At 32.1% G+C, this 25,946-nt stretch overlaps 3 protein-coding genes across 3 annotated transcripts in view; all 3 read right to left on the bottom strand.

Annotated features, from left to right (window-relative positions):
• Positions 1-15,481, bottom strand: part of LOC124543143 (transient receptor potential cation channel subfamily A member 1) — a 76,138-nt gene extending 60,657 nt beyond the window's left edge. The window contains exon 1 of the mRNA XM_047121213.1: positions 15,382-15,481. The gene's annotated coding sequence lies outside the window, so the exon portion shown is untranslated. The remainder of the gene's footprint in view (positions 1-15,381) is intronic.
• On the bottom strand, positions 9,603-11,647 carry LOC124543144 (carcinine transporter-like). The gene has a single exon (XM_047121214.1). It carries the CDS (start codon positions 11,521-11,523, stop codon positions 9,781-9,783), a length of 1,743 nt encoding a protein of 580 aa, XP_046977170.1. The 5' UTR covers positions 11,524-11,647; the 3' UTR covers positions 9,603-9,780.
• Positions 15,482-16,266: 785 nt separating the features above from the next.
• LOC124543398 (otoferlin-like) overlaps positions 16,267-25,946 on the bottom strand; it is a 28,682-nt gene continuing 19,002 nt past the window's right edge. Inside the window, exons 19-31 of the mRNA XM_047121614.1 lie at positions 25,470-25,819; positions 24,845-25,110; positions 23,287-23,501; positions 22,730-22,921; positions 22,456-22,626; positions 21,635-21,780; positions 21,315-21,469; positions 20,645-20,829; positions 19,899-20,019; positions 19,716-19,824; positions 18,771-18,943; positions 16,775-16,875; positions 16,267-16,273 (exon numbers count right to left, since the gene is read on the bottom strand). Coding sequence (XP_046977570.1) covers positions 16,267-16,273; positions 16,775-16,875; positions 18,771-18,943; positions 19,716-19,824; positions 19,899-20,019; positions 20,645-20,829; positions 21,315-21,469; positions 21,635-21,780; positions 22,456-22,626; positions 22,730-22,921; positions 23,287-23,501; positions 24,845-25,110; positions 25,470-25,819 — 2,191 coding nt within the window. The remainder of the gene's footprint in view (positions 16,274-16,774; positions 16,876-18,770; positions 18,944-19,715; positions 19,825-19,898; positions 20,020-20,644; positions 20,830-21,314; positions 21,470-21,634; positions 21,781-22,455; positions 22,627-22,729; positions 22,922-23,286; positions 23,502-24,844; positions 25,111-25,469; positions 25,820-25,946) is intronic.

Here is a 25,946-nt window from a genome sequence, read left to right as displayed (position 1 = left end):
CTTAAATTTTGAAGTTATATTCATACCTTGTGGTGGTATGACTAAAAAATAAATTAACAGTTTTAAAAATTTCGTTTCTTTTTATTTCTCAGGTTTTTAATCAAATTTTATTAATGTTCTTGCTTTATTCACATCTTTGGGCAATTCTTGACATTATTTTTAAATATATAAATGTTTACGATGTGTTTGGCAACTGGAGGAGGCCTATACCCGAAAAGGGCCATGTCACTAAACTGAACATGTAAACTATGTCTTAGATTAATAAAGGCTTTTTATTATTATTATTACAATATAAATGTTTACTGTAATTAATTTATGGCAAATAACAATTGTCACAAACCTTGTCTAAAAGCAATTGGATCCTACAAATCTCTCGCATAAAGATTTTATTGTATAAGATACGATCTGTTTTTGTTCTTCTGAACGAACTACTGACGTATTTATTTTGTTTTCTTGTGTGTAATTAGTTTTAGTATCAACAGGTGGTTAAGCTCTATAGAAAATAACCACAAATCGATCAATGCACCGAAAAATGTTCATGGTAGGTATTACTGTTATCCAGTTGGATGGCATGTGAATGTGTTTGACTGTGTGTGTATGTGTGTGTGTGCGTGTGTGTGTGTGTGTGTGTGTTTGTGTCTTAATATAGTTAGACAGGAATAAGGTATATGAAAAATTAAATTCCATATAATATTTTAAACATTAAAAATTTCTCAAGGTGGCAATGACCCCTTACTATTAGGTACATTGACCTTAAAACTTCATTTTATAACAGCAATAATGTAATCATCTAATAAAAAAGGTACTACTCTTTCATATATTGACACCTTACATAGTATTTATTACACATAATACACATAACACTTGATCCATTGTCTATATTTGTGATACCCCAAGAACCGTCGTCACGTCGGTAGCATGCGCAAACAATCCCATGACATCTCTCAAAAAGACGGAATGGGTACCGCGCGTTTATTAGTAAGTTTTCTAAAGAGCCCTACATACGAAACGAGTAATGTGTTGTATGAGCAAGAAAAGAAGATGGTGGTGATAGTGGGTAAAATCGGTGGACCCACGTCCAGGCGTCCAGGAAACCGGGGAACCCCACTTTTCATCACGTTTCGAAAAAAAAATGGTGATAGCAAGTGGTCAGCGCAATTGCTATTGATGTTGGCACTGTAAGACGCATTAAGCTTACAGCCTTACATTGCCAAAGCACCACCGACCTTGAAACCTAAGAAATTACAAGCCTCGTGCCTGTAATAACCCTCACTAACCCCTGAAATTGATACACAACAATACTGAGTTGAGATGTTTAGGGGTCGTCATTGAGAATTAAACTAAATTGTATTCAAACGGGTTGCCAAGATACGAAAAAGGAGTAGCATAACTGAAATGTTATTTATAAAAAAAATATTTTATAAATAAAATAAAGATAATTTATGCACTCGTTAGGTATACACGCGTAGATACTACTATCGGTAATAAAGTATAAAAAAACTGGCAACAATTAATTCGTCGCGTGACAGTATTTATGTGAACGGAACTAAAGCTAAATGGGTAAGCGTGTACGTTTTCCTGAAAAACAAATACATCATACGTAAATGTAAATTAAAGTTTTGCCCGAATCATTTACGACTGTAATAAAATTATGTAAGTTACATTCCAATAAACATTAGCGTTACGACACAAACGGACTTACATGAAATGAATTGAAATTTTGTACGTTCTGTTTGTAGCACACATTCAAACAAAATGTATTCAACTATTTTTTTAATTTAAAAAATTACTGTTTTTTTTATAATACCATTTTTTTTAAATAAAGTTAACACAGATGTTTATCATTTCAATGGTATATAGATAAGTTTACGGCGCATTTTGAGGATCCAGCTTGAAGAAAACGTTAACATCAAATAATTAACAAAATTTTATATTTTAATTTTGTAAACTACAGTACTTTTTTCTATTTTTCAACCAATCTTAAAAACTCTGAAGTCAAATCTTAAAATATTCTTTTCCAACTTCTATTTACAAAAAATGTCAAACCTAAAAGTATCTATTACACTTGTAAAATTCTGTGCTTTGCAATGACTAAATAACTAGAACCTATACAACCTTCAATTATTATTTACAAACGTTTTATTCAAACTAATTTATAGGCTTATTGTTTTAATAAAATATTTTATCTTTAAATTAAACAATTGAAATTAAAATTAATTGGTCTAAACAGTATATATCCTATTTGAATGTTATTTCCCTCTTTACAAATTGTTTCCCAGGATATGTATGTTACTAATATTCTGCTAATTCAGCATTAACTTCGTTGTTATCGTACTGGTTAACAGAACAACCGCCATGACCATTAACATTACATTATTTGCGTTGCAGATATTTTTAAGCTATACAAAATATTTATATACAATTTTTTTTTTGTGGTATAGGTTGGAGGACGAGCATATGGGCCACCTGATGGTAAGTGGTCACCATCACTCGTAGACAATGAAGCTGTAAGAAATATTAATTATTCCTTACATCGTCAAAGTGCCGCCAACCTCGGGAACTAAGATGTTTTGTCCCTTGTGCCTGTTGTTACTTATAATTATGTATATATGATATACAAAATCCTTCGAAACTTTATTTCAGCTTTACACAATCTAATTGGAACTTACATTACATAACCTTTTTAATCAGCTTTATAAGACAATTAATCGTCCTCAGTCGGGGTCGGGCTGGATAAAGCGACATCATTAAACTATACTATAATCCATCTTAATTTTTTTTTCTTAATGACCGTGTTAATTAATCTCGGTCGATGTCAGAGGTGTACATCATTAGGAAAACAAACATCGCGTGTCGCATAATACACTCCCATCGATACAATGTGCAACTCGGATTGGGTCAGACGACTTTATCTTAACATGAAAGAAGGCAATTTTCAATTAGTTATGAATTAAATGATCTATACCAAACAGTGTAAATGTATATCATAAGGAAAAAACATTTAAGTTACAATGTGTGTGTTAACAAAACAAAGTCAAAACCGGTAGATAGATGTTATAAGCCCTAAAACGGAAAAGAACTGAGTAAGTTCTTTATTTATTATTAAAAGTAAAAAAATTAAAGTAACAGCCTGTAAATTTCGCCTCTTCCGCCTCTTCCGTTAAGGAGAGGGTTTGGAACATATTCCGCCACGCTGTACCAATGCGGGTTGGTGGAATGCATATGTGGCAGAATTTCGATGAAATTAGACAGCAGGTTTCCGCACGATGTTTTCCTTCACCGCCGAGCACGAGATGAATTATAAACACAAATTAAGTACATAGCAATCATCAGTTAAGATGCAAGCGTTCTAACCACTAGGCCATCTCAGCTTATTATTTTTCACGAATAATATTTATTATTATTTTTCATTAATATATTTAGACATATTTTACGTAAACAGTAAGATCAAAAAGACTTGCATTTTTTTTTAATAAATGCGAAAGTAGCTGTCATGGCTAAACTGCTAAAGAGATTTTCGTGATGAAATATTGTACGGAACAAGTTCAAAGTCTAAAAATGGCCTCATTTTTTAATTCAGTCCTCACGGACATAAACTTGCACGCAAACCAAGTTCTTCAATTTAAAAATATAGTAATGGGTATGTAGAGTATAGACAACTGATATAATTGCAGGAATAAACTTGTAAACCCTACTTTTCGGTTGCATACGTTAAAAGTAAAGTAAAGTAACAGCCTGTAAATTACCCATTGCTGGACTAAGGCCTCTCCCATTAAGGAGAGGGTTTGGAACCCTCGGCCTCTCTATTCCAATGCGGATTGGTGGAATGCACATGAGGCAGAATTTTGATGAAAGTGTCTAAACACATGCGGGTTTAGACACATGTAGTATACGCATATATAATAAGATACCGGGATGTATAATCAATTTAGACCGTTTACAAAATTTAAAAGTTTAAAAAACTAAATTTATAAACAAATCTTATTATTCGTTAAAATAGTACTGTTTAGAAAAAAAAATCGTCTGGATTTAGGCTCGGTTACCATTTCAGAACACGAATTATTATAAAAAACAACATTGTAAATCAGAGTATTTGAAAAGAGTCGATAGAGTTTCTTGCCGCTTCTTCTCGCTGGCTGCTTTCTGAAACGATGGTAATGTTTAAATATCGACTATTCAAAAAAAGACATCACTGTGAAATTTACTTGAATAAAATTGATTTGATTTGATTTGGTTGATAAATAGAAATGTTCATTTTGGTGTGGTCAATCGATAATAATAATATTCGGGAACTTCAGTACAAATAACGTTTTCTACTATCGAAGTATACTTATTGTTAACGATAAAAAATCTGTGCTCATTAATTAAGATAGTTATCGAAGTAGAATAAAACAAAGCGATTTTAAGGTTTGAAGGTAATCGCGTATGCTTGAAATTTAGCTATTCACACTGCTCCAGTTTGGATTGAAGGTGATAGATATTCCGAAGTACACTTCTGATACTTTGCAAGAACATAGATACACATTGTACAAGTTTCAACGCGCCGTTTTTTCGCCCTGGTACTTAGACACGGCCACAAGTTCGAAAAGTCAGACGTACGTGCCATGAGATCGAAATGTTGTCTTCTGTAGATTGTGTCTTCTTCCTAATAATCTTTTATATAAATAAATTTAAATAATAGTAGTAATTTTGATCTGTCAATACTAGGCTTGGCAGTACGTTATAGAAACGATTCGAGCCTTCATCAGGTCGAGAGGATCTATTCTGAGCTCTCTCCACTTTTAATATATATATTCATATCTAAGGAAATACCAGTGACGCGCACGTTACGTACTCTGAATGTGATAGCAGACAGAGTGGATTTTTTTGTTGTAGTATGAGCGAACTCATAATAATTGCTGCTTGGAATATATCATATACAATTTAGTATTATATTATAACACGGATAGATATATTTAATTTGTTTTTTTTTTATAGTGCTGTAATATCGAATTGGCACACAATCATCTAATGATATTTATACAGTGTGGCATTATAAATAAATAAATAAATGTTTTATTTCAATATACACATAATATTTATTGATATTAGGGCTTTGTGTAAGCCCGTCTGGGTAGGTACCACCCACTCATCGGTTATTCTACCGCCCAACAACAGTACTCAGTATTGTTGTGCTTCGGTTTGAAGGGTGAGTGAGCCAGTGTAACTACATGCACAAGGGACATAATATCTTAGTTCCCAGGGCTAGTGGCGCATTGACGATTTAAGGAATAGTTAATATTTCTTACAGCGTCATTGTCTATGGGAAATGGTGACCACTTACCATAAGGTGGCCCATAGGCTCGTCCGCCAACCTATATACCATAAAAAAAAACACATAATATGGACTGATGACAATTTTTTTTACAAACTAGTATTTTATATCTAAATACTTATTACTCAGTATATATAAATTATTATTGCTAATTGGTAAGTGTTATGCACATCTTAAATATAACAGTTTCGTTTAGGTAATAAACTAAAATCGGAAGTTATTATAAATTGTCTGTGATTTTATTCGTAATCTATGATACGGTTGATAGGTAATCTTTAGAGCGCTTTTTGATCAATGCGAAAGACTCAGCCTCGGTGGTGCCATTAAATTTACCATGCCATAAAAATGCCAAAGAATAATTAGTCGTTAAGTGATGTTTTAAATATATATTGCGCATTACGATGAAACAAATCCCCATATTAACATATTATAATTACATCACAAATATTATGAGGGAAGTTAATTTTATAAAAGCAATAAATAGTAAACGATTTAAGGGAACGAAATAATTGAACGTTAACAATTAGGAGGACCACTGCTATCAATATAAATCAATATTGAGTGATCCCCTATCTCAGAAGGTTCCGTTTTAGGCATTTGAAATGTAATTATTGCTACAATTTCGCCTTAGCTGTACAAAATTAAAATTATTTGAAAGATACGGAACCCTGTTGCCCCAACATCCAGTAAATCCAGACGGGTTTAGAACACTTTAAACTTTTCAAATATGTTTTGTTTTCGTAATACCTCGGTTATTCGCAAACTAAGATCAAAACGATGAAGGAAAATATCATAAAAACGAATAGGTGTATTACGTCGAAATGAAATTCTATCGCCATATGTCTGCCGTATATCGTGGCTTTGTATTGTGGCGTATGCTGCAATCTCTATTCCTATAGCAGCAGTGTTTGTCCAACAGTGGGACTTTTATGGGCTGTTTAATTAAGAGCACGATTCATGAAAGCTATTGTAAGGCTATCATGGTATGGGCATGTAATGCGGAGGAATGAGGAACATATTGTGAGGAAGGCCTTGAGCATGGATGTGGATGGATGTGGATGGATATAGAGTTAGAGCACGACCAAAGAAACGATGGATGGATTGTGTGAAAGACGATATGGTTAGAAAGAATGTTACTTGTGAGATGACGTCTGACAGAGAAGTATGGAAGGAGAAGACACGCTGCGCCGACCCAAAATAAAATTGGGATAAGACCAGGAGGATAATGATTCATGAAAGCAATTTGATTTTAAAGGTAACAGCAATCAATATATGATGTTTATTTAGGCCATCATGCGTTATAAAAGGATTTAAAGTAACAATATTTGTATTTGCATTAACGTAAATGTACTTTATACTTAAGTGCGTATCCACAGCCGTAGATTCGTACACTGTTTGTTTGCGTGTTACAATTTGTTTGTGCACTTAGTTACTCGTCGAATGACTTCTGTAAATGACATTTGAAATGTTTTGGCATGGTTTATATACTTATCATGTAAAGTAAAAACCGAATTATAATAATATATTTTGATGCGCCACATGCTAGTTTCTGCACGTCGAATGTATCAAATTTTGAGACCTACATATAGTTAAACAGCCACGCAATTAATTAATCACGCGAAACTTAAGAGAAATATGCCTGGATTTGAACCTGTAATCCTTTAAGGTCCACGTGTCACTCGATGACGACGGGTTGTACGTTAATTATTGTTTCCAATTTCAAAAAAGGAACGACCTAGTATGTCGAGGTTATAAGTGTTAGGTTTTCATAAATGTGTATTTTTTCTTGTGTTATCACATTTAAAAAAATTAGATACTCATCATTAAATATATTGCTTATCTGTAACAATAATCCCTTCATAAAACAGTATCAAAGAGGTATGATATATTGCGTCATTTATTATCATATATATTTTCTATGTAACGCTGCTTAAAAGTGTATTGCAACATGTAACCTTAATAAATATTGTATTTATTTGAAGGACAAGATCTCTATTGATCGTGTAGTACTTTACTACATTACCCCATCCTAACAGTTGGGTTATTATTCGCTTATTAAGGCAACAACAGTACAACAGCAGCCTGTAAATTTCCCACTACTGAGCTAAGGCCTTTTCTCCCTTTCGAGGAGAGGGTTTGGAACATATTCCACCACGCTGTTCCAATGCGGGTGGGTGGAATACACATGTGGCAGAATTTCTATAAATTTACTCATGAGTTTCCTCACGATGTCTTCCTTCACTGCCGAGCACGAGATGAATTATTAACACAAATTAAGCACATGAATGTTCAGTGTTTGCCTCTGTTTGAACTCGCAATCATCAGTTAAGATGCACGCGTTCTAATCACTGAGCCATCTCGGCTCTAATTACGGTAATGCGCTGCGAATATATACTAATGGTTAAATTATACCTTAGACGATAGGGATAGCATACCCCTGATTGCACCATAAAATCAAAACGTTGGCTTGATTCAACTTCGTTCACCATCTAGTTTCAACGTTATAAAACTTATAAGGTCAATTCGGACCAATAAAAAGTTATTGGGGTTTTCAGGCGATTGTCAATAAGAGTCAATAACTCCTGTACCTCGGAAGGCACGTAAAACCGCTAGTGTCGCGACCGGGCTCTTCAGTCCACTTGGATTTGACTTCGCCTCGGATTATAAGAGTAAGAGAATGAGAGTGCACCTGTGTTAGCTCGCACACTTCGTTACTGTAATATTTCCTATGTAGTCTCATTTGTGACGTATAAATGACGTCTTTCATTACGACACTATTATCTTGGCTATACTTCATTAACGATGATGTATAGCGATATTAATTCATATCAATATGCAAATACATCTATTTACAAGCAATGTATGTTGAATTTTAAAGTAAACAGGCTGATACGACGGAAGACACGCTCTGAAAATTAGGTAATATTAAATGTATCATTTTTCCTCCTTTATGTGTTGAGTAAAAATATAAGGATTTTTTAAAAATATAAGGCGATTGACTGGCGAAGTGTTTTTTAGTGATTTTCTTTCAGTCTTTTATATGAAAAAGAAAACAAACTTAAAGGAATATCTTCTTAAAGAAAGGTCAATTTCTCATACAAAATAACTTCTAAGCTAGTTAAAACTAGCTATTACAAACAGCGTCGGCTCAATATGAAAGATGAAGATAAAGTGGATTACTCTGACCACATATAAAGACCTCGTTACATGTCAGTCACGAAAGTTGATATCTTAAATCGTTCTATTACTGAACCTAAAAAGTACCTTCGTATATTACGAGATATTTTGTAATTTTATTACAATTAAATATTTGAATAAATACACTTGCATAAAATGTGCAATTTACTGTATTTTAAATATTTACAGAACGATAATTAATTATCTTTTATTTGAATAACACTTAATTGTACGAAGTGGAGATTAACTACAATATATGTATGTGTGAGAAATTCAAGAATACAATGATTATCCAATGCTTCTTAAGAGAATTCCTTTATTATTATTTTCTTTGAACGGGAATAATAAATAAATACTTTATTGACTTTTATAAAAAGTAAAAAAATATGAAAATTTTTGATGTATAATAATTAATGTAATGGAATAAGGTCTTATTAACTTACATATATCATATGAAAATAGACTTAAATTTAAAAAAAGAACATTTGACTATTAATCTGTTACTTTAGTATACTGAAAAGAAAAACTAGTGAGTATTCTTTACGTACTAGTAAAAGCAGTATATGTATATCCGACGTTATACTGATTAAAGTATATCCTAAGTGTATAGTGGTAAAATAACATAACACTATTTTATTATTTAAATAAAACTAATTATAACGGATGAATCGCGTATATTAATAACGTATATTAATCGCGTATATTAATAACGTCGGGATGTTTAAAAATAATTAATATACGCGATTCATCCGTTATAATTAGTTTTATTTAAATGTGTAATAATCGCGAAAATTTAAGACAACACTATTTTATTAATTAATATTATTGTCTAAGCGCTGGCGCATAGCATAATTTCATTTTATTTTATAACATTAAAATCAAGGAATATTGTGTCTGACAGTGAAATAGTCACAATTCGTTAGTAATGAAAATTAAAGAAAAGATTTTGCATTAAAAGTTTTATTACAAATTTATAAATTAATAAATAACATTATGAACACAACATGAAAAAAATGTACATAAATAAATTAAAAAAAAGCTAATCAATAGTAATATTATGAATGCGAAATTAACTTTCTGTTACCACTTTATGCTTAAAATAATTGACAAATTTAGATGAAATTTTTATTGAAGCCGTAACCCATTGTTTTATTCACAAATGACTGTTTCTGTACTTTTAAGTAGTTTTATAAAATTCGCGTGTTTAAAGTCGCAGGTTTAACTAGTAATATTATTAATATCCTTGACGAAAACCGAGCACATAGTTCCTTTGTTACGGTTTTTAAATATCAATTCATCTCGAAAGACAAATTTACATTTCCAACATCTTTTGTTTTACTCTTCCTTAAACAAGGTATGTCAAAGAATTTTTGACCATCAATCATGTTAACCATATCATCAAAATTTTGAGGCATCTCTATCCCTGCTGTTTCAGGCAAAGTTAGTGCGAGTAACGCTCCTAGTAAGGCGATGAATCCTACTACGACTAATGGTAACCATGTTACAAAGTTCCTCAGGTAAATAATATACGGTGATATAAAAATTCCAACATAACTACAGATATGGACGATTGATGCACCGGAACCTCTTACGTTCGTTGGTAATATTTCTGCAGCCCATTGTGTAGTAGTGTTACAAGCCATATTAACTGCAAACCTTGATATGATCGCACACAATACTGACGGCAAACCGCTTCCGATAAAAGCAGTTAATACACTAAATATACAACTAACTAAAAGTGCTGCAATACAAGTCCATTTCCTACCCGTTATGTCTAAAATAAACGAAACCAGCAATAGGGAAGGAAATTCAGTGAAAGATACAAGTGTGAAAGATAAAAAGAAATCAAATTCTAAGCCACCGATACTTCGTACTAAAGCATCAAACACAGACAAAGAAGACATATATACCAAACACATGCAAATAAACTTTTTTCTTAATTTTGATATCTTTAACATACTTATGATACTTGTATTTTCTTCCTTATTATTATTATTATTAGACGCTTTAAATTGTTCAATTAATTTTAGAGGGACTTCTTGTTTATTCACACGACCGATAGTGACTACTTTACTAATAGCCTCATCGATACGTCCCTTAGAAAGGAGCCACCGTGGGCTTTCTGGTATAACAAATGGAGCAAAAATAGCTAGAGCCATTGGAACACTCGTTGCTAAGCTAATAGTTTTCCAATGTCCACAAGCGAGAGCGATCCAAGGCAGTGCTGTAGCACCAATCGTATAAAAAATAGCAAAAGGCAAATTCGCAATAAGAGTTCTATATTTAGGCGCAACATATTCTAACACAAGGAGATATGTCATCATCATACAGTTATCATAAGACATACCAAACAAGAATCGGCAAAGAGAAAACTGTATAAAATTGTTTGCATAAATGCTAGCAATACCTGCCACGCATCCAATTATGTTACTTAAAGTGGCAGCTGGTAGTCTACCAAATCGATCAGCAACCCAGCCAACAACGAATCCTCCTACGATGGATCCGACAAAGAATATAGCTTGTGCTGTTGCTTGATAACTATTTTTATCACAGACCCAACCAAGTTCGCTCGAAATTGTCGGATACGGTATTTCTGTTTTATTGAATTCCCATCCATATTGACAGGATTGTTTTGTCCACGTTTCGTTAGGTTTCTGATCCGCTAACAAAATTTCACTCCAATTAGCCACAAATGCTTCACAGTGTGAATATCCGAATTGTGAACTGGAATCTAAAGGTATTGCGAGGTTCCTTCTTTCAATTTGTGTCAGATTTTCTAGTTCAGGGATCCAGCACCAATGATTTGGTGAGACTTCGGTCAAAAATAATTGTGAATAATACGCGAAAACACCGAAAATGTAAAATGGAAACGTTAAAAAAAACAAAAACATTTGATAAAGTCCAAATTCACCAGCGGACGAAAGTAGCTCGTCATAATTTATTTCCTTGTTTGAGTTACTTTCATCTTTGATACTTTCATTATTGTCACTAGAAACTTCAAAGATTCGAGCAGTTCCTTTTCTGGCTTCCATTTTGTATGTTAAGAAATATTATCAATTTACGGCTCCTGGCTTTGTTTTACAAACACCATAATTGCAGACTGGCCGAGGCTAAGTCTTGTATTTTACTAGTAAGAACAAGCGAGCGATACTCTATATAATGCTAGCCGTGCAGCGTCGAGAGAGATAATATTAATATTTATTTACAAGATTACTCAACTGTTTATTAAATTTATGAGTTTTTAGACAATAAACTTCTTAAATATTAGAAGTGCTGAATTTCCCAAGCGCAATAAATTAAATGAGTAGTTCAAACTAATGCATTTATGTACTAGGATTTTCTGACGTATTACGTTTAAACAAATGTGACGTCACAGACAAAATATAATTAAATACGTACGTACGAGTCACTGCTCTTAATTGTTTTAATACAAATCTCATCAAACGTGTTAGTGTTTTTTTAAAAGTTTAGATCACTTTATTGTATATGTAAATGTTTGCTAAATAAATATTCGATAGAGTTGTTTTAACTTTCGATTATCTTAAAGTCTGTCTTTCTGTATGTGATAATAATATATATCTACATAATGATATTGATCAACAATTCGAACTAAGATATGTATATATATACCTATGGACATTTTGTATATTTTTTCTCAGAAAGTCCCTGTAGTTAATTACGAGGCAATAGAGAACAGTATTTGATTAACGAATATTATAATGTAATTAAATAAATATAAGGTTTATTCTAAGCTATATCGGTAATATAATATACAATACAATAGTAACAATATTTGTTATTTTTATACTTATAAAATTTTCATCCGGTTCATCGAAGTTTCTTGTGTAGAACTATAGTATTTTAGCACCAGACAGACCAGTGTAACCACAAACTTCTATTTGTCAGTCTGTCTGTCTGAAAGCGACAATTTCAAAAACCACTACATTAGTTTTAAGAGAACTTTCACTCAAATTTAAATATACACATATTTAATTATGTTTTTGGTAAATTGTCTGAAATACGATCATGATTATTGGTGTTGGAAAATAATATGCTGCTTGGGCGGTTTTCTGATGTACATATAAGGCAATATGTAAAAAAATGTGTTATTCCATAGTAAAAGTTGTATGTAAGTTTATGTCAAAAATTAAACAATTCTCTGGCTGGGCGGACTCTGAAAAGTTCACCAAATTTTAAATATAATCGAAGGAATTACTTAGTCACAGATAGAAGACAAACAAACAGACATTTTATTTATAACTAGCAGCTCACTCTGATTTCGCAATGCAATGCGGATACTAAATATACTACAGATTTTTTCTTGTTTCTTTACTATATTGTCCATGCACTATATACAAAAAGCCTTCCTCCCGAATCATTTTACCTATTTAAAAAAAGCTACGGATTTTCCGTTGCTTAGTTTTAAAGATCTAAGCATAAGCATAAAGCGAATTTGTTTTAGACTATCTAATGATGACACGCCAGTTTTCTGCATGCGTTATAATTTCCATACTAAAAAATATTAGAAACGATTTGCGTGTTGTATGACTTTTTGTACTCAATGGATTATTTATATAGGAACATTTACAAAGACTTATTCGTTTTATGCATTTTATTATTCAAAATTTTAAGAACTGTCTAAACAAGGTATTATTAGAAGCAAAATCACTGAGTAGTCTTCAAAACAGGTTCATTACTGTTTCTTTCTGTATGATCACACTTGGTTCTAAGTTAGATTCGGTTTAAACCATTGTAAGACCATTAAGGAACGTAATATTAGTAGCACTGTGAACTATTGTAAACGGTTTAATTATATTTAGGATTTTTTTTTTCTAATTGTAAAATTGTAAAGCTATTGCTAATGTCGAAACAAAAGAGTAACTTTATGATTTTTAAATCTACATATATTATATTTTTTCTAAAATTACTACGTGTACGTGTCGATTTAAAGCGGCAATTGGAAGCCCTGAGTTTAAAAAACCCTGCAGAAGACTTCCGATAGAATAGATATATGTTTTCATATAAGTATGTATAGTACAACAGAACTGAAATGTAGCATCAGCAAAATTCGTAAAACCGATCACATCCGATTTAAGTACGCTATCCCAAATTATCAATATTAATTTCTTATGTGAATATGATCTTTATAACGTAATAATTTGTAATATCGTATGACTTATGATATATATGATATTCGTCAATTTGACTCTTTCGATTTACATGCACTTACTTTCTCGGGTTTTACTCTCTCGAGAATCTATAGCGACAAATAGCGTCGAATGGCGCGATAGGTAGCTATTTCTGTTAGTTGTGTAAAACGGCAGTAATCGGTTTTATTGAATTTGCCGATGCTACATCTTAGTTGAGTCGTACTATACCTATCCAGTGTTTATTTGTATTTTTTTAAATACACACATTATTATAGAGTTAATTATAATTTGACAGCATGTGGTAGCCTCTCTAAGAAATTGAAGGCATTTCTTTCCGACAGCGCATTAGCGACCATAGGATGTTGTAATTTATCTTTCTTCTTCCTAAAATCACTCTGTTTCGACCTACATGTTATTTATTATTTTAGCTCTTCGATTGAGTTGGAATTATTGTTTCAGGTCGTTATCGCAAATATGATAATATAAATATGATAATAATCGTTAACTAAAGTTTACTCTAGTAAGTAGATTTATGATTTTATTTGACTCGTATGTTATGTTGTTAATTTCACTAATATATCGGCCACCTCATGGATAATGGTCACCATTGTTATAGAAATTGGTGGTTTAAGAAGCATTAATAGCATGCATATGCATTCCTAACCCAATGTACCAATTTTGATGATAATTTTACAAATTCTATGTATGTACGTCTGAAAAGGTACCGAAACAAAAATATGTATTTTTTTGTTATTCAAATTTGTTGTAATGTGTTTTATGTACTAACGTCGCAAAGTTTGTTTCCTGATCTATTCGTGCGAAACCAAAAGAAATAACTAGTTCTCTATAAAAGTATTTAATTTCTTATACAAGAATCAACATGATAACAATTTTTGAAACTGCTCAGTTGATGATGAAAGTACATTGCATGACATGACTAAGTTTATGAAGAATTAATGTAGATTACATGACGTACGTCTCGTGACAACTTCAATCTTACCGATAAAATTAACTAGTATCAATTTGATTAAAACGCAAAATATAATTGTGGACGTAAAAACAAATGTTGCTTTGGAATTCATGAATTGAATCGCAAATATTAAACTAAAAGAAAAAAAAATAGTTTTCATCTTTTACGGTGGCATCCATGACATTTTCGACATTGATTATATCGTTACAAACTATTAAAATAATATCGGAACGTAGCATAAGCAATCCAAATTTGAAATAGGGATGTTAATTGCACGGCTTAAATTAACTGTTATAATGTTGATTATAACAATTTATAACGATTTTAGAGTATAATAATCGGTTTTAGTGAAAGGAGTTTTCACATCCCTAATGTATAAATAAATATTTTAAGAAATGTTTCATTTCAAATTTTAATAAAAGTTCAAAAATAGAAACCCAAAATAACTATGACTAAATTGTATTAAAAATAATAACAATTATTTTTTATAACTGACTATTATTATAGTTACTTGTTCAACAGGATCGTTAAATGAAAAATTGATTGAAAACAATGATTAAACTGAGTTTTAGAATTTAATATAAAACTTTACTGCAAAACTTTTTTTTAATCAGTTTTTTTTAATAAGATGAGCAGATTATTCAGTTCAGACGAAGTTTGGCAAGGCTTTATAAACAATTCGCAAAAAAAAAACTAATCAAAAAATCTTTGAAAACAAAGAACTTTAAAAAAGTATGAAACTATTTAATTTAAAAAATGTTTAAACTTACCACGCGAAGTATCAGCATTCGATACGTCATCTACAAATACTTTCGAAAATAATAAGTTTCTGAACCGTTCGGGACGCAACAGAGAGTGTGACCAGTAACTATGGTCATCGCGCGATACAAGAATGGAATGGCGTGGCTAGAGCTTCACCTTCAATAGGCATGCGTGTTACGTTCGTTAAACGACGAAAAATCCCGAACGCTCCCCTTTATTTTTGGGAAGATACAACACTTTCTTAATAAATAAGAATAACAATTTCATAAGAGAAATCTCATAAATATAACCTCTTTGGTCGACTTTTCACTACTTAGAAAAAAAACAATCAAATAGAATACTACTGTTAACTGTAATAATGATACATAAATCAGTAATACATGAAAATTATAAATAAAATTATGTATTATTATCAAAAAATCATTATTAAGCTTAAAAAAGTAACGAATTATAAAATAACTGACGTAATATTATATTTTATCGTTTGCAGATAAATATATCAAAAGGGATTGCGACCATCGGCAAAACAATATATCAGAGATGTACTAAAGTAAATTGAGGAAAGAGAGAGAATTTGACAATTTAAAAAAATTGTGTTCTCTTTATGAAATTTATTTTTTAATCATTTTTCCTTATTATATTTAGATAATTTAAAGATAACATATAAACTGTTTAAATGGGAAATTATTGTCTGGGATTGAGACAAATTTTGCTAAATTATCATATATTTAAGTAATGTACTTCTAAAATTTGTTTAACTTCTTTATTTTTAGTCATATAAAATAATATAGGTAATATAATATAATGTTAAAAACGAGATTATTTTAAATGAGATGGACACTTAAAAACTGAAACGTAATAAGAAGAGCGGATTTCATTCATTGCAGTCGCGTTTAAGACCTGAAACATAAAAAATATAGGGACTAAAAAGAACATAATACCTATCAGTTCTATAAAGCGGGTGTGGCGTTATTCAGTGTCGCAAGTCGAGTTGAATAAGCGAAGAAAATAGATCTCGTCACTCGCATCCAATTTTAAACTTTATGCAAAAGTAGTAAGGTATAAAATTAAAAAAATAAATTGCAATGTAATCATTGAAATTAAAAAAATTATTGCTCGAGGTTCTAAAAATCATACCTTCAGATGTAACTTAATTCCGATATTCTAAGAGAACTTCTGGCAATTCAAAATATAGAGCTAAGGCCATCTCCAGTGCGAGGAAAAGGCAAAAGGCGAATATTATCATGAAACATATACGAACTTGAGGTATGTTCTTGATTTTATTGCAAATATCAATCGAAAAAATTGCTTGACTTCTGTAATAAGTAAATAATTGTTGAAACTAAAATGTAATGTCGTATAGATACTGTCGTCGTCCAGTCAAATCATTTATTAACTTACTTTGGCTTCGTTAAAGGAAAAGGCGGCTCTCTACCGATTCCGACGGGCATCAGAGTTGCTACATCTTGAGGCAGAATATTTAGTTCTAAATCTATTTTACCCTAAAAAATATTATCTGTATTTTTAATAATAGACCGTTTATTTAACTATGTTAACATTGGGTCATGTGGCGTGTTATTTAAATAAATTGACATTTCTATAGAGCAATCAATATTCTGGTAATTTTTGGACAGCAACGTTTGGTCATATAAAATAAACAATGACAATATTTTCTAGATTAATTTATTATCATTTAGTTTTTTCCAATCACAATTGGACAAGATCCAAATAAATAACATTTGACATCGAATTAATGGGATTCCATTGGTCGAGTGGCTATACCTAATCATTATGAATTTTGGAAACTTTGGGAGATTAAATTAAAGTGGATATAAGTTATTAAGTGGAATAGTGATGTGTGATAAATAAATACATTAATCTAGATCTATTAGTGTACAAAATAGCTGAGTAATCACTAATCGCATGAAATAAGGTTTGTTTATATTTATTCTATCTGCGATTGCAATAGACTATTATATATAAATTCTTGTCGGATATGTAAATTATTCGTGAACATTTCACGATGAAACTGGTTTAACGGTCGGGGAGCAAGACGGCCGTAGCCATGGTTACCTGACTATTATGCTCGGATGGATAGCATTCATTTTGCACTTTGCGAAAGGTAACAATAAAAGTTATGTTAGGTATTTTTCTAGCGATGTACAATACAATTATACAAATCAATAAACGAACTTGGATCATTTATTTGTTTCACAATCTTTAATTCTAAGCTATATTTATGAATAAAAATAATCATTAAAGCTGTTATATATTTCTATTTCTATAGATTTATATATCATGGCTGATGGACTGACATTAAATTTACTTTTTTTCAAATATTTAATTACTTTCCGAATTTTAACGTAGCCTTAATTTTTATAGTTCTGTAAAATTACGATTCAAAAGTACTTGTAAAAGCCTACTTGAATAAATTTTATATGATCATTATCTTCCTGCAATTATCCCAATTTACTTGGGGTCGGCGTTTCCCTATCTGACGTCATCTCACAAGTAACATTCTTTCCAGTCCTATCATCTTTCACACAATCCATCCATCGTTTCTTTGTTTGAATAAATTACATTATTAATTTGGTCCTCAAGTGTCAGGCATATCCCTATGTCATTAGAGTTCAGGCTTGCTTCATAGCAAATTTTATCAATATCTTTTCAGTCATTTGACTGTGAAAATGTAACAGATAGTCAATTACCGTCAATTCCATACTTATAATATGTAGATAGGCGTCTACGTAACTTTGATTTAAGATTAGTACATACTAAACTAAAGGCATGATGCAATACTTTCTTCTTTACATTAAATAATAAAAATTAAACCGTTGTATATTTTTGAAATATTTGTTTAACAAAACAAATAAGTCTATCTAATCTATTCGACGGCGAACATGACGCTCTCATAAGCCATCATGGGTACTCTTACCAACGTTCTCTATTCCCTTGCGCGGCACTTAACTACATTAACATTAACTATATGATTTATTGCCATATACTACATAATTAATAAGTAACATTCATTTATTTCTCGCTAAACTCTTTGCTTTATTGATATTATTGTACCTATTCACTCACTAGTTATTCTACCGCCAAATAACAGTACTCAGTATCGTTGTTCTGGTTTGAAGGATGAGTGAGCCAATGTAACTACAGGCACAAGGTACATAACATCTTAGTTCCCAAGGTTGGTGGCACATTGACGATGTAAGGAATAGTTTAATATTTCTTACAGCGTCATTGTCTAGGGGTGATGGTGACCACTTACTATCAGATGGCCCATATGCTCGCCCGCCAACCTATATCATTAAAAAAATTCAAGATTTTTATTAGCCACGCGTTCCGTGATTAGAACATATTTTTCTATTAATTAATAAATAAAATCACTCACGACTATCGTAGTTTTCTCATAATTACGATCGTGGGCGATCAACGGCCACCAAGCTCGAATACTCTTCATTGAAAATAGATTAATTTTTGTAGAAGTCTTAAATTTATCAAACGTACATTCGTCAACTCGCTTCACTCCTCGAGGCATCTCGTTCAGATTTAACGCTAGTGAACCTACAATAGAGTCATTTTAGCCACAATTCACATTATTATTTTGATTTAATATCAAAAAAGAGTTTATTCTCATAATTTTTATTTGGTGGTGTGGCTTGTGTACCGTTCTGGTTTAGTTATAATCCGTACTCATATTCTACCTTATCTAGAACTACCTACCTCCCCTTCTATATCTAGTACTAGTAGTAGTACTATCGGTAAACGAGAATCCATTCTATATGTGATGCGAAAACAAATCCTTTCCCAACGTTTTATATGCAAAAGTGTCGCTGTCACGTCAAGTTTAATGAAATTTGGTATTTGGTAAACTTAAGCCCCAAGAAGCGACATGACAACTTTTTACCCAAAAAATTCACAAGTATTATAAACTTATCGCCGATAAAACCATGAGTTTATCTAGTAAAATATAAGAGCACTAATTGGGAATGACATAAGTATTAATAATAATAATTATTGTTAAATTATTAATATTTCGTGTTATACCAATAACAAGTTATAATCATTTAACTTATCATCACATCACATTTAGTGAAGTTTGACTGAGAGTATTAGCACATAGCCCTCTCCAGAACTTCTTAATTAAAGCGAATTTGATTATATAATCAGTGTATGAGTAGATAATCAAATTCATATACGAACTTGTTTTGTTTTGATTTGCTGGCCATTGCTGGTCTTTCTAGAACTTTAGATTTCCCGAATGTAGCCGAAGGTAGTCGAACACTTAAAACATAGCAATTACTTTAAAAATTATAATAATCAAGATTAAGAATACCTAAGCAGTCGTTCGAAATGGAACCTCCATTACGCATGAGTTGAATATTAAGAATTGGTCGAATACTTTCTTCATATTCTGTGAAAACTAAATTTTCCTTATAAAATATCTGAAAATCGTTTGAAATGGTTTAGGTTAATTATAATTACGACCATTCAAATGTATCTTTTTAATTGTATGAACCTCTTGAGTAGCTGGCTGATATTGAAATTGGAAAATCATCCTCCAATTAAAATTGGCTTCGCCTTTAATACATTCGCAGTCAAAGTCTGTATTTTGAGAATAGTCCTTGAATCCGAGCCATCTGCAATGAGTTGAATGCAAATTAATGATACCTAATTCTAATGTAAATATTTATAATCACACAGACGCTTAATAATTTCGCTTTCTCATCGTCGGTTCCAATTTTGCATATCATTTTTTTGGACATATCTTTATGCGATTGGAACAATGTTCGAGACCCCACACTCATACTTTTGTGATTGTACAATCTCAGCTATCACAACGTAGACGGACTATATCATTTGTAATGGAATATTATAATGCGCAGTCAAAAACAAAAACATTCTGCTCACACAATACGTCTTATACATTGATATCATTGAAGAGCGAACAGCCTTATAAAGTTGTTTTATTTTTTCGCTTCGAGCCCTGGCTGGCTGAGAGGGCAGGAATCGATCAATTTGAGGTTCTCGAGAAAGCTGCAGGATGATTTCCACCTACATAACGCCATAGCACGCTCCACTCATGGCTTGGTACAACTTAATTTTGTGAAATATTAAACCCGCTCAAATCATTACCACCCCATAGTCACGTTGTCACTACGACTACATTTGCGAATTACTTTACAATATCTTGCATCAAAAATTACTTAGCATTATACCTGTACCCACACGTCTAGATTTCCTTCAGACTTGGGAGTTACTTACGCTCTTAAAAATATATCAGAAAATTGACCCTTCAAATTGTCAGAGCCCACCAACAACTCTCGTATAGAATATATTGTAACCCGAAGTTCATAGTCTTCTGTCTTCTTAAGAGCAATATCAATTGGGGGCGGTATATAGACACCAGTGTCCAATGGAAAAATGTCCACCCACATTTGAATCTTACCCTGAAATACCAGAAAATTATAAAGATGTCAAATATTTTCTTATCGTGTAGATTTTATCCTTTATTTGCTATGAAAAGTTCGCGAACCCTCCTACCGATTTTCGTCATGGATACGTAACAACTGCGCGAGACATTTTATAGTGCACAAATATATGCACAAAAGCAAGTGCATTTTCTATACCCGCACTCTTACCGATGAGAGGACAAATACTTTACGTTTCCGAGACACAGCGCCGTAGACACGTTAGTGTAAACACAGTCAACTTATGGACTACTATTGAGAGTTTTGTCGACGCCATAACTTTTAACTAGCCTGACTAATTCTCGCTAAGAAAATTACGCTTAAACCACCCCAATGAAACAGAATTTACTTTAGTAGGAGGTGCCTGATATTACAATAATTTTATTCGCTAAGAGTCATTATAAACTGCCTGGTCTTTGTTCATTAAAATAAATAAGACTAATTCATAATAAATTATAATTTACTCGTTCTATTTCAGGTCTATCTGGGTTATACAACGTTCTTGTTTCAATATGATCTGGAACCAAACGGTACCCACATAATGGTAAAGTGTGCCATTTATGTAAAATACTTAAGCACAAATTCTCTTTGCGTTCCAGACTCGAAGTGAAGCTTTCACCTGTTACGTGGACATAATATTGTTAGCAATATATTTATAAATTGCTTTCCTGTAAGGTAAATATACATATTTACATTTATAATGTTTTAGAACTCATTTTTTATTTCTAATTTAATACCTAAAGCTCAATTAAAATAAACTTACTCTTTTTTTGAATTATTATACCTTTGTCATTATCTTTGTATTCTATACCATTCAGTATAAGAGACGTACTGTCTATAAATATTGGTGGTGAAATATGATTCCTTAGACAGAGTTCTTCTAGTATCACAGAGGGCTTCGTACAATCGCGCCATTTTAGAAGATCATTACTAGAGTAAAAAAAAAGTGACTAGTCACAAAATCTGATTTGAAAATGGAATGCTGATTTAATATCCTAGTAATTTTAGATTATCAATGCTATGCCGATATGATATCACTTGGAACTTATTTCCTCTTTCTTTAAACGTCTCTTGGAAATTGTATCTCGCTTCACGACTGTCTGTACAATAAACAGCTGAATTATTTAATCCATACAAATAAATGAAGTTAAAGTGTCTGTCCGTTTATTATACGGCTAATTTAAAATGACATGATGAATGTAATGGTTGTTCATTACATCAAATAACATTTTCATTTTTGGGTGTATGACTTTTGTAAAATGAAACCGAAAAAATTAAATTATTGAATTTCAAGTATCGTCGCCATTATTTAATCGATTACGCTTGGTTGTTTTAACACACAATGTTCACTCACACATATTCGCAAGCCCTTACATTAGACGTGTTACTAGGTGACCATAATAACCAAAAATAAATTTAAAACAATGTTTTTTTTAATCAAATTAAATCAAACTTGAATAAAAGTGCGAGGTACGCCAAGTATTTTATGCAGTATGTTTCCAATGTAACTGTTATTTTTCCATACAATTTTGCCATTAAATTCTTTTGTTTATATAAAACATCTCATATAAAAGAAATTAAGTCATCGTTATAAAGAAATCCTACAGGCTGTATTCAAAGGGGAGTCCAATTCGAGCACGATGCTTAGTATAAATTCGGTCTTCTAAATCGATTTTAGTGGATCCGATTAATTCATCTAGTGAGCAGACATCGTAATCGTACATGGATATTGTGAGCAAGTAATCTTCGGGTAAATTACACCGGAATTCGTACATTCTGGAAAAATAATAAACAGTTGTAATGCGTAACATGTATTCATAATAGTTACATCACATGCATACATCTCGCATTTCAATTCCACATTATATTCAAGTCATACTTTCCGAAAATAGGATTCAATTTGCTCGGCAGGTAGCTATTACGATTTCCCAATTGTTTGTTTCCGCAACTCAATACGACGTACGGACTCGTTTTTCGAACAAACTCTTTCGTTTTTAAATTGATCCCTTTAACAATGTAAACTCGGATCAAAAACTTCGCAGGGTCGTTATTCGGATGATCGTCAAAAAATCTGCACAAACGGAATTTAAATCTGTATATGTTTATCATATTACTTTAATAATAGTCAGAGAGTCCGTCATATGATATGACAGGACATAGTAAAATCTCGATGATGCTGATGCTGCATCGACTTCGGTCAGCAGACAGCCTCAACAAGTGTATGGGCAAACAGAAGTTCGCTTTCCTCGCAATAATAAAACGATAGGACCGCAATGCGACACGATCGTTGCCAGTTTTGGACAGAACAAGCCACTAACTGTAATCAAGCTTGAACTCCAGACCTCGTCGAATGCAGCAAATAAACTTAAGATCAAACAATCATTACTGGAAAAGAAGAGTTTCATAAACAATAATTAAAAATAAATGCGCGTTTACCCTCTATTCAATTCAATTCCGCTGAAAGTAACAGCTGTCTTGTTATCGGACGGAGGCCATCTATAGATGGCCAATCCGGCTTTTAACAAGCCGCAATATAGACGCCTGTCTGTCTCACGGATACCTGTTTTCTTTCCATTATAAAGTTTTAGAGTTCTACACCAATCTTTGAACTTTGAAAACTCGGGTTGATTCTCCAGCTCGGAATCGAAAAGCTGTAAATTATTTTATTTTTTCCTTCATTTATTACATTCACTCGACCTGATTTAGTTATATTGCAAAAAATATCTTAAGATATTTTTTATGACAGGAGTTATAAAGAAATATCAATAAAGCGCCAGGAAATCTTTTCGATCGTACCCGTTGCTGATACATCTAACCCCGTCACGTTTTTATTTGGCTTATATTATGAGTTATTCATAACATACATACATACTCGTACATTGCCTGTAGAAATACTGATCATAGAAATTTTGGAGATTTCCGAAGCTCTCATACAAAGCTTATTGCCTAGATATTCCTGAAAAAATATATGTATCTATTACCAATATCAACACCCTGAACTATTATAATTCATAATCATGTAATCAGCTCACTTTTTTGTTGTGAATGATAAAATAAAAAAAAAACACTTAAATTTATATGTAAAGATACAAAACTTTTATTAATAAAATTTTACAGGTCGATGATAACTTTGTCAGTGTAACGTCTTATAGATATAAAAATCAGTTTAATGTTTGTTTGGGACGGCCCAACAGGCCACCTGATGCTAAAGAGACATAGGCGTTGTATAAAGTACATGCACTAAAATTCTTGGGATTTTAGTCCCTGCCTGGAGTAATACTGACCAACACCTTCAAACCGGAACACAACCTACTACCACAAAGTATTGGTATTTGATATTACGAGATTTGTATGTTACGAGAATTAACTCAATTGCACAAAGATCTAACACCAAGCAGAAAAATTGTTACTTACAATTAATTTATCCGTACCACAAACAATTTCATCGTCATTATTGTCCTGTAATTAACCAAATGAAAAAATAGTTGGACACAATAAAATTGACACTATATTTTTATTTTGGGTGTCTTCGAACCTGTGCTAATTCAAAACGATAAGTTCGAAGATTGAATTCAAATTGATTAATGTATGTATAAGATAGGAACCAAACCTATTTAGTACTACCATATACGTACAATAATGAGAAAAATAAACTTAATTCGGTGAAACCAACTTAAACGGTGTCATCCATTCGATTGCGATATTGTGATGACTTTTTACCTGTGTTTTTCCAATTTTCTTAAAGTTAAATAGTAATTAATAATAAATAAATATTAGACAACATCACATACATTACTCTGATCCCTAGGTAAGTAGCTAAAGCACTTGTGTTATCGGAAGTCGGAAGTAACAATACATTAGAACGTTTGCTACATCGACTCGGCTGGGAATCGAACCCGGGACCTCGGAGTGGCGTACCGTTGAAAACTACCTCTACTCGACCACGGAGTTCGTCGAATGTTAAATAGTGTGAATGTGTGTGATTAGATCTTACTGTTTGGGATTGAGAATATTTTAGCCACCAATCTTTTCGTTTAGGTTCCGCCGTTACGGGGTCTAATTTATTTCTATTTTTCGTTGAAAATATAGGAAGCAAGGTATATTCTTCTTCATCGGGTTCTTTTTGCCAAAACAGATCTTTCCATTTCGAATATTTTGACCTGGTCATTGACACTAATTTTCTTGTAGAAGCGCAATTATTATCAATTACATTATTTTCTTTAACCACCGAACTCTTTTTTATAAATAATGTCTGATTTACTAAAAACGGTTAAACTGGCATTAATAAATTCGACTCAAACAAACAAAAGAGCTAGCTAAGTAAAGGCTATTTACAGTATCCATCATTTTTAATCTCTTATAATTTAGTTATAATTGTTATTTATGTCTCAAAACTATATACATATATACTATACACACACACACTCAAATACTATGAATGCACACATCTACCACGTATGGGCATACATCACCTATAAAAGAGATAGGTCCTCTTTTGCCTGTATGCGTGAAAGATTTATCACAAAATTAAATATTTTCGAAAATTAAATAACGCTTTCCATCTGAGTATATGTATAAAATAATCAGAGCTTCTATACAAAAATGTAAAACGTACGTACCTTGCATAAATTGTGACGATATCACCGAAGCTCGTTTAAGCGACGCCTCTCTGTCAGTTTTCTCCAACCAACGCAATATGTACTTGTTGGGATTCTTTACAATATTCGTGCCGAGGTATTGCGTTCGACCAAACGTACTACTATCGAACAGTCTGATATTTAACATCGGGCAGTACGCTTCGCTCAGCGGCGCTTCGAATATTTCCGATATACGTCCATTTGGGAAGTTTGAATTTGATTGTTTGTTAAATATTATGTCAGATTTTATACTAAAATCTTCGATTTCTATAACGGCTCCCAGTTTTCTAGTTATATCAACGTCACGAAAGCCCCACCAGTACACATCGACTCTGAAGAGAATGCACATTCTGTTAATAATAAAATATTATAAAATACAAAGTATGTTACTATAATTATAGTGCGCCACGTGTCTTATAATGCCTCTTTAAGTCTCTGACGTGATGTTTCTTGAGGCTT

This window comes from Vanessa cardui, chromosome Z, assembly GCF_905220365.1.
Source record: "Vanessa cardui chromosome Z, ilVanCard2.1, whole genome shotgun sequence".
Classification (NCBI taxonomy): Eukaryota; Metazoa; Arthropoda; class Insecta; order Lepidoptera; family Nymphalidae; genus Vanessa; species Vanessa cardui.
This window is presented reverse-complemented; position numbering and strand designations above follow the sequence as displayed.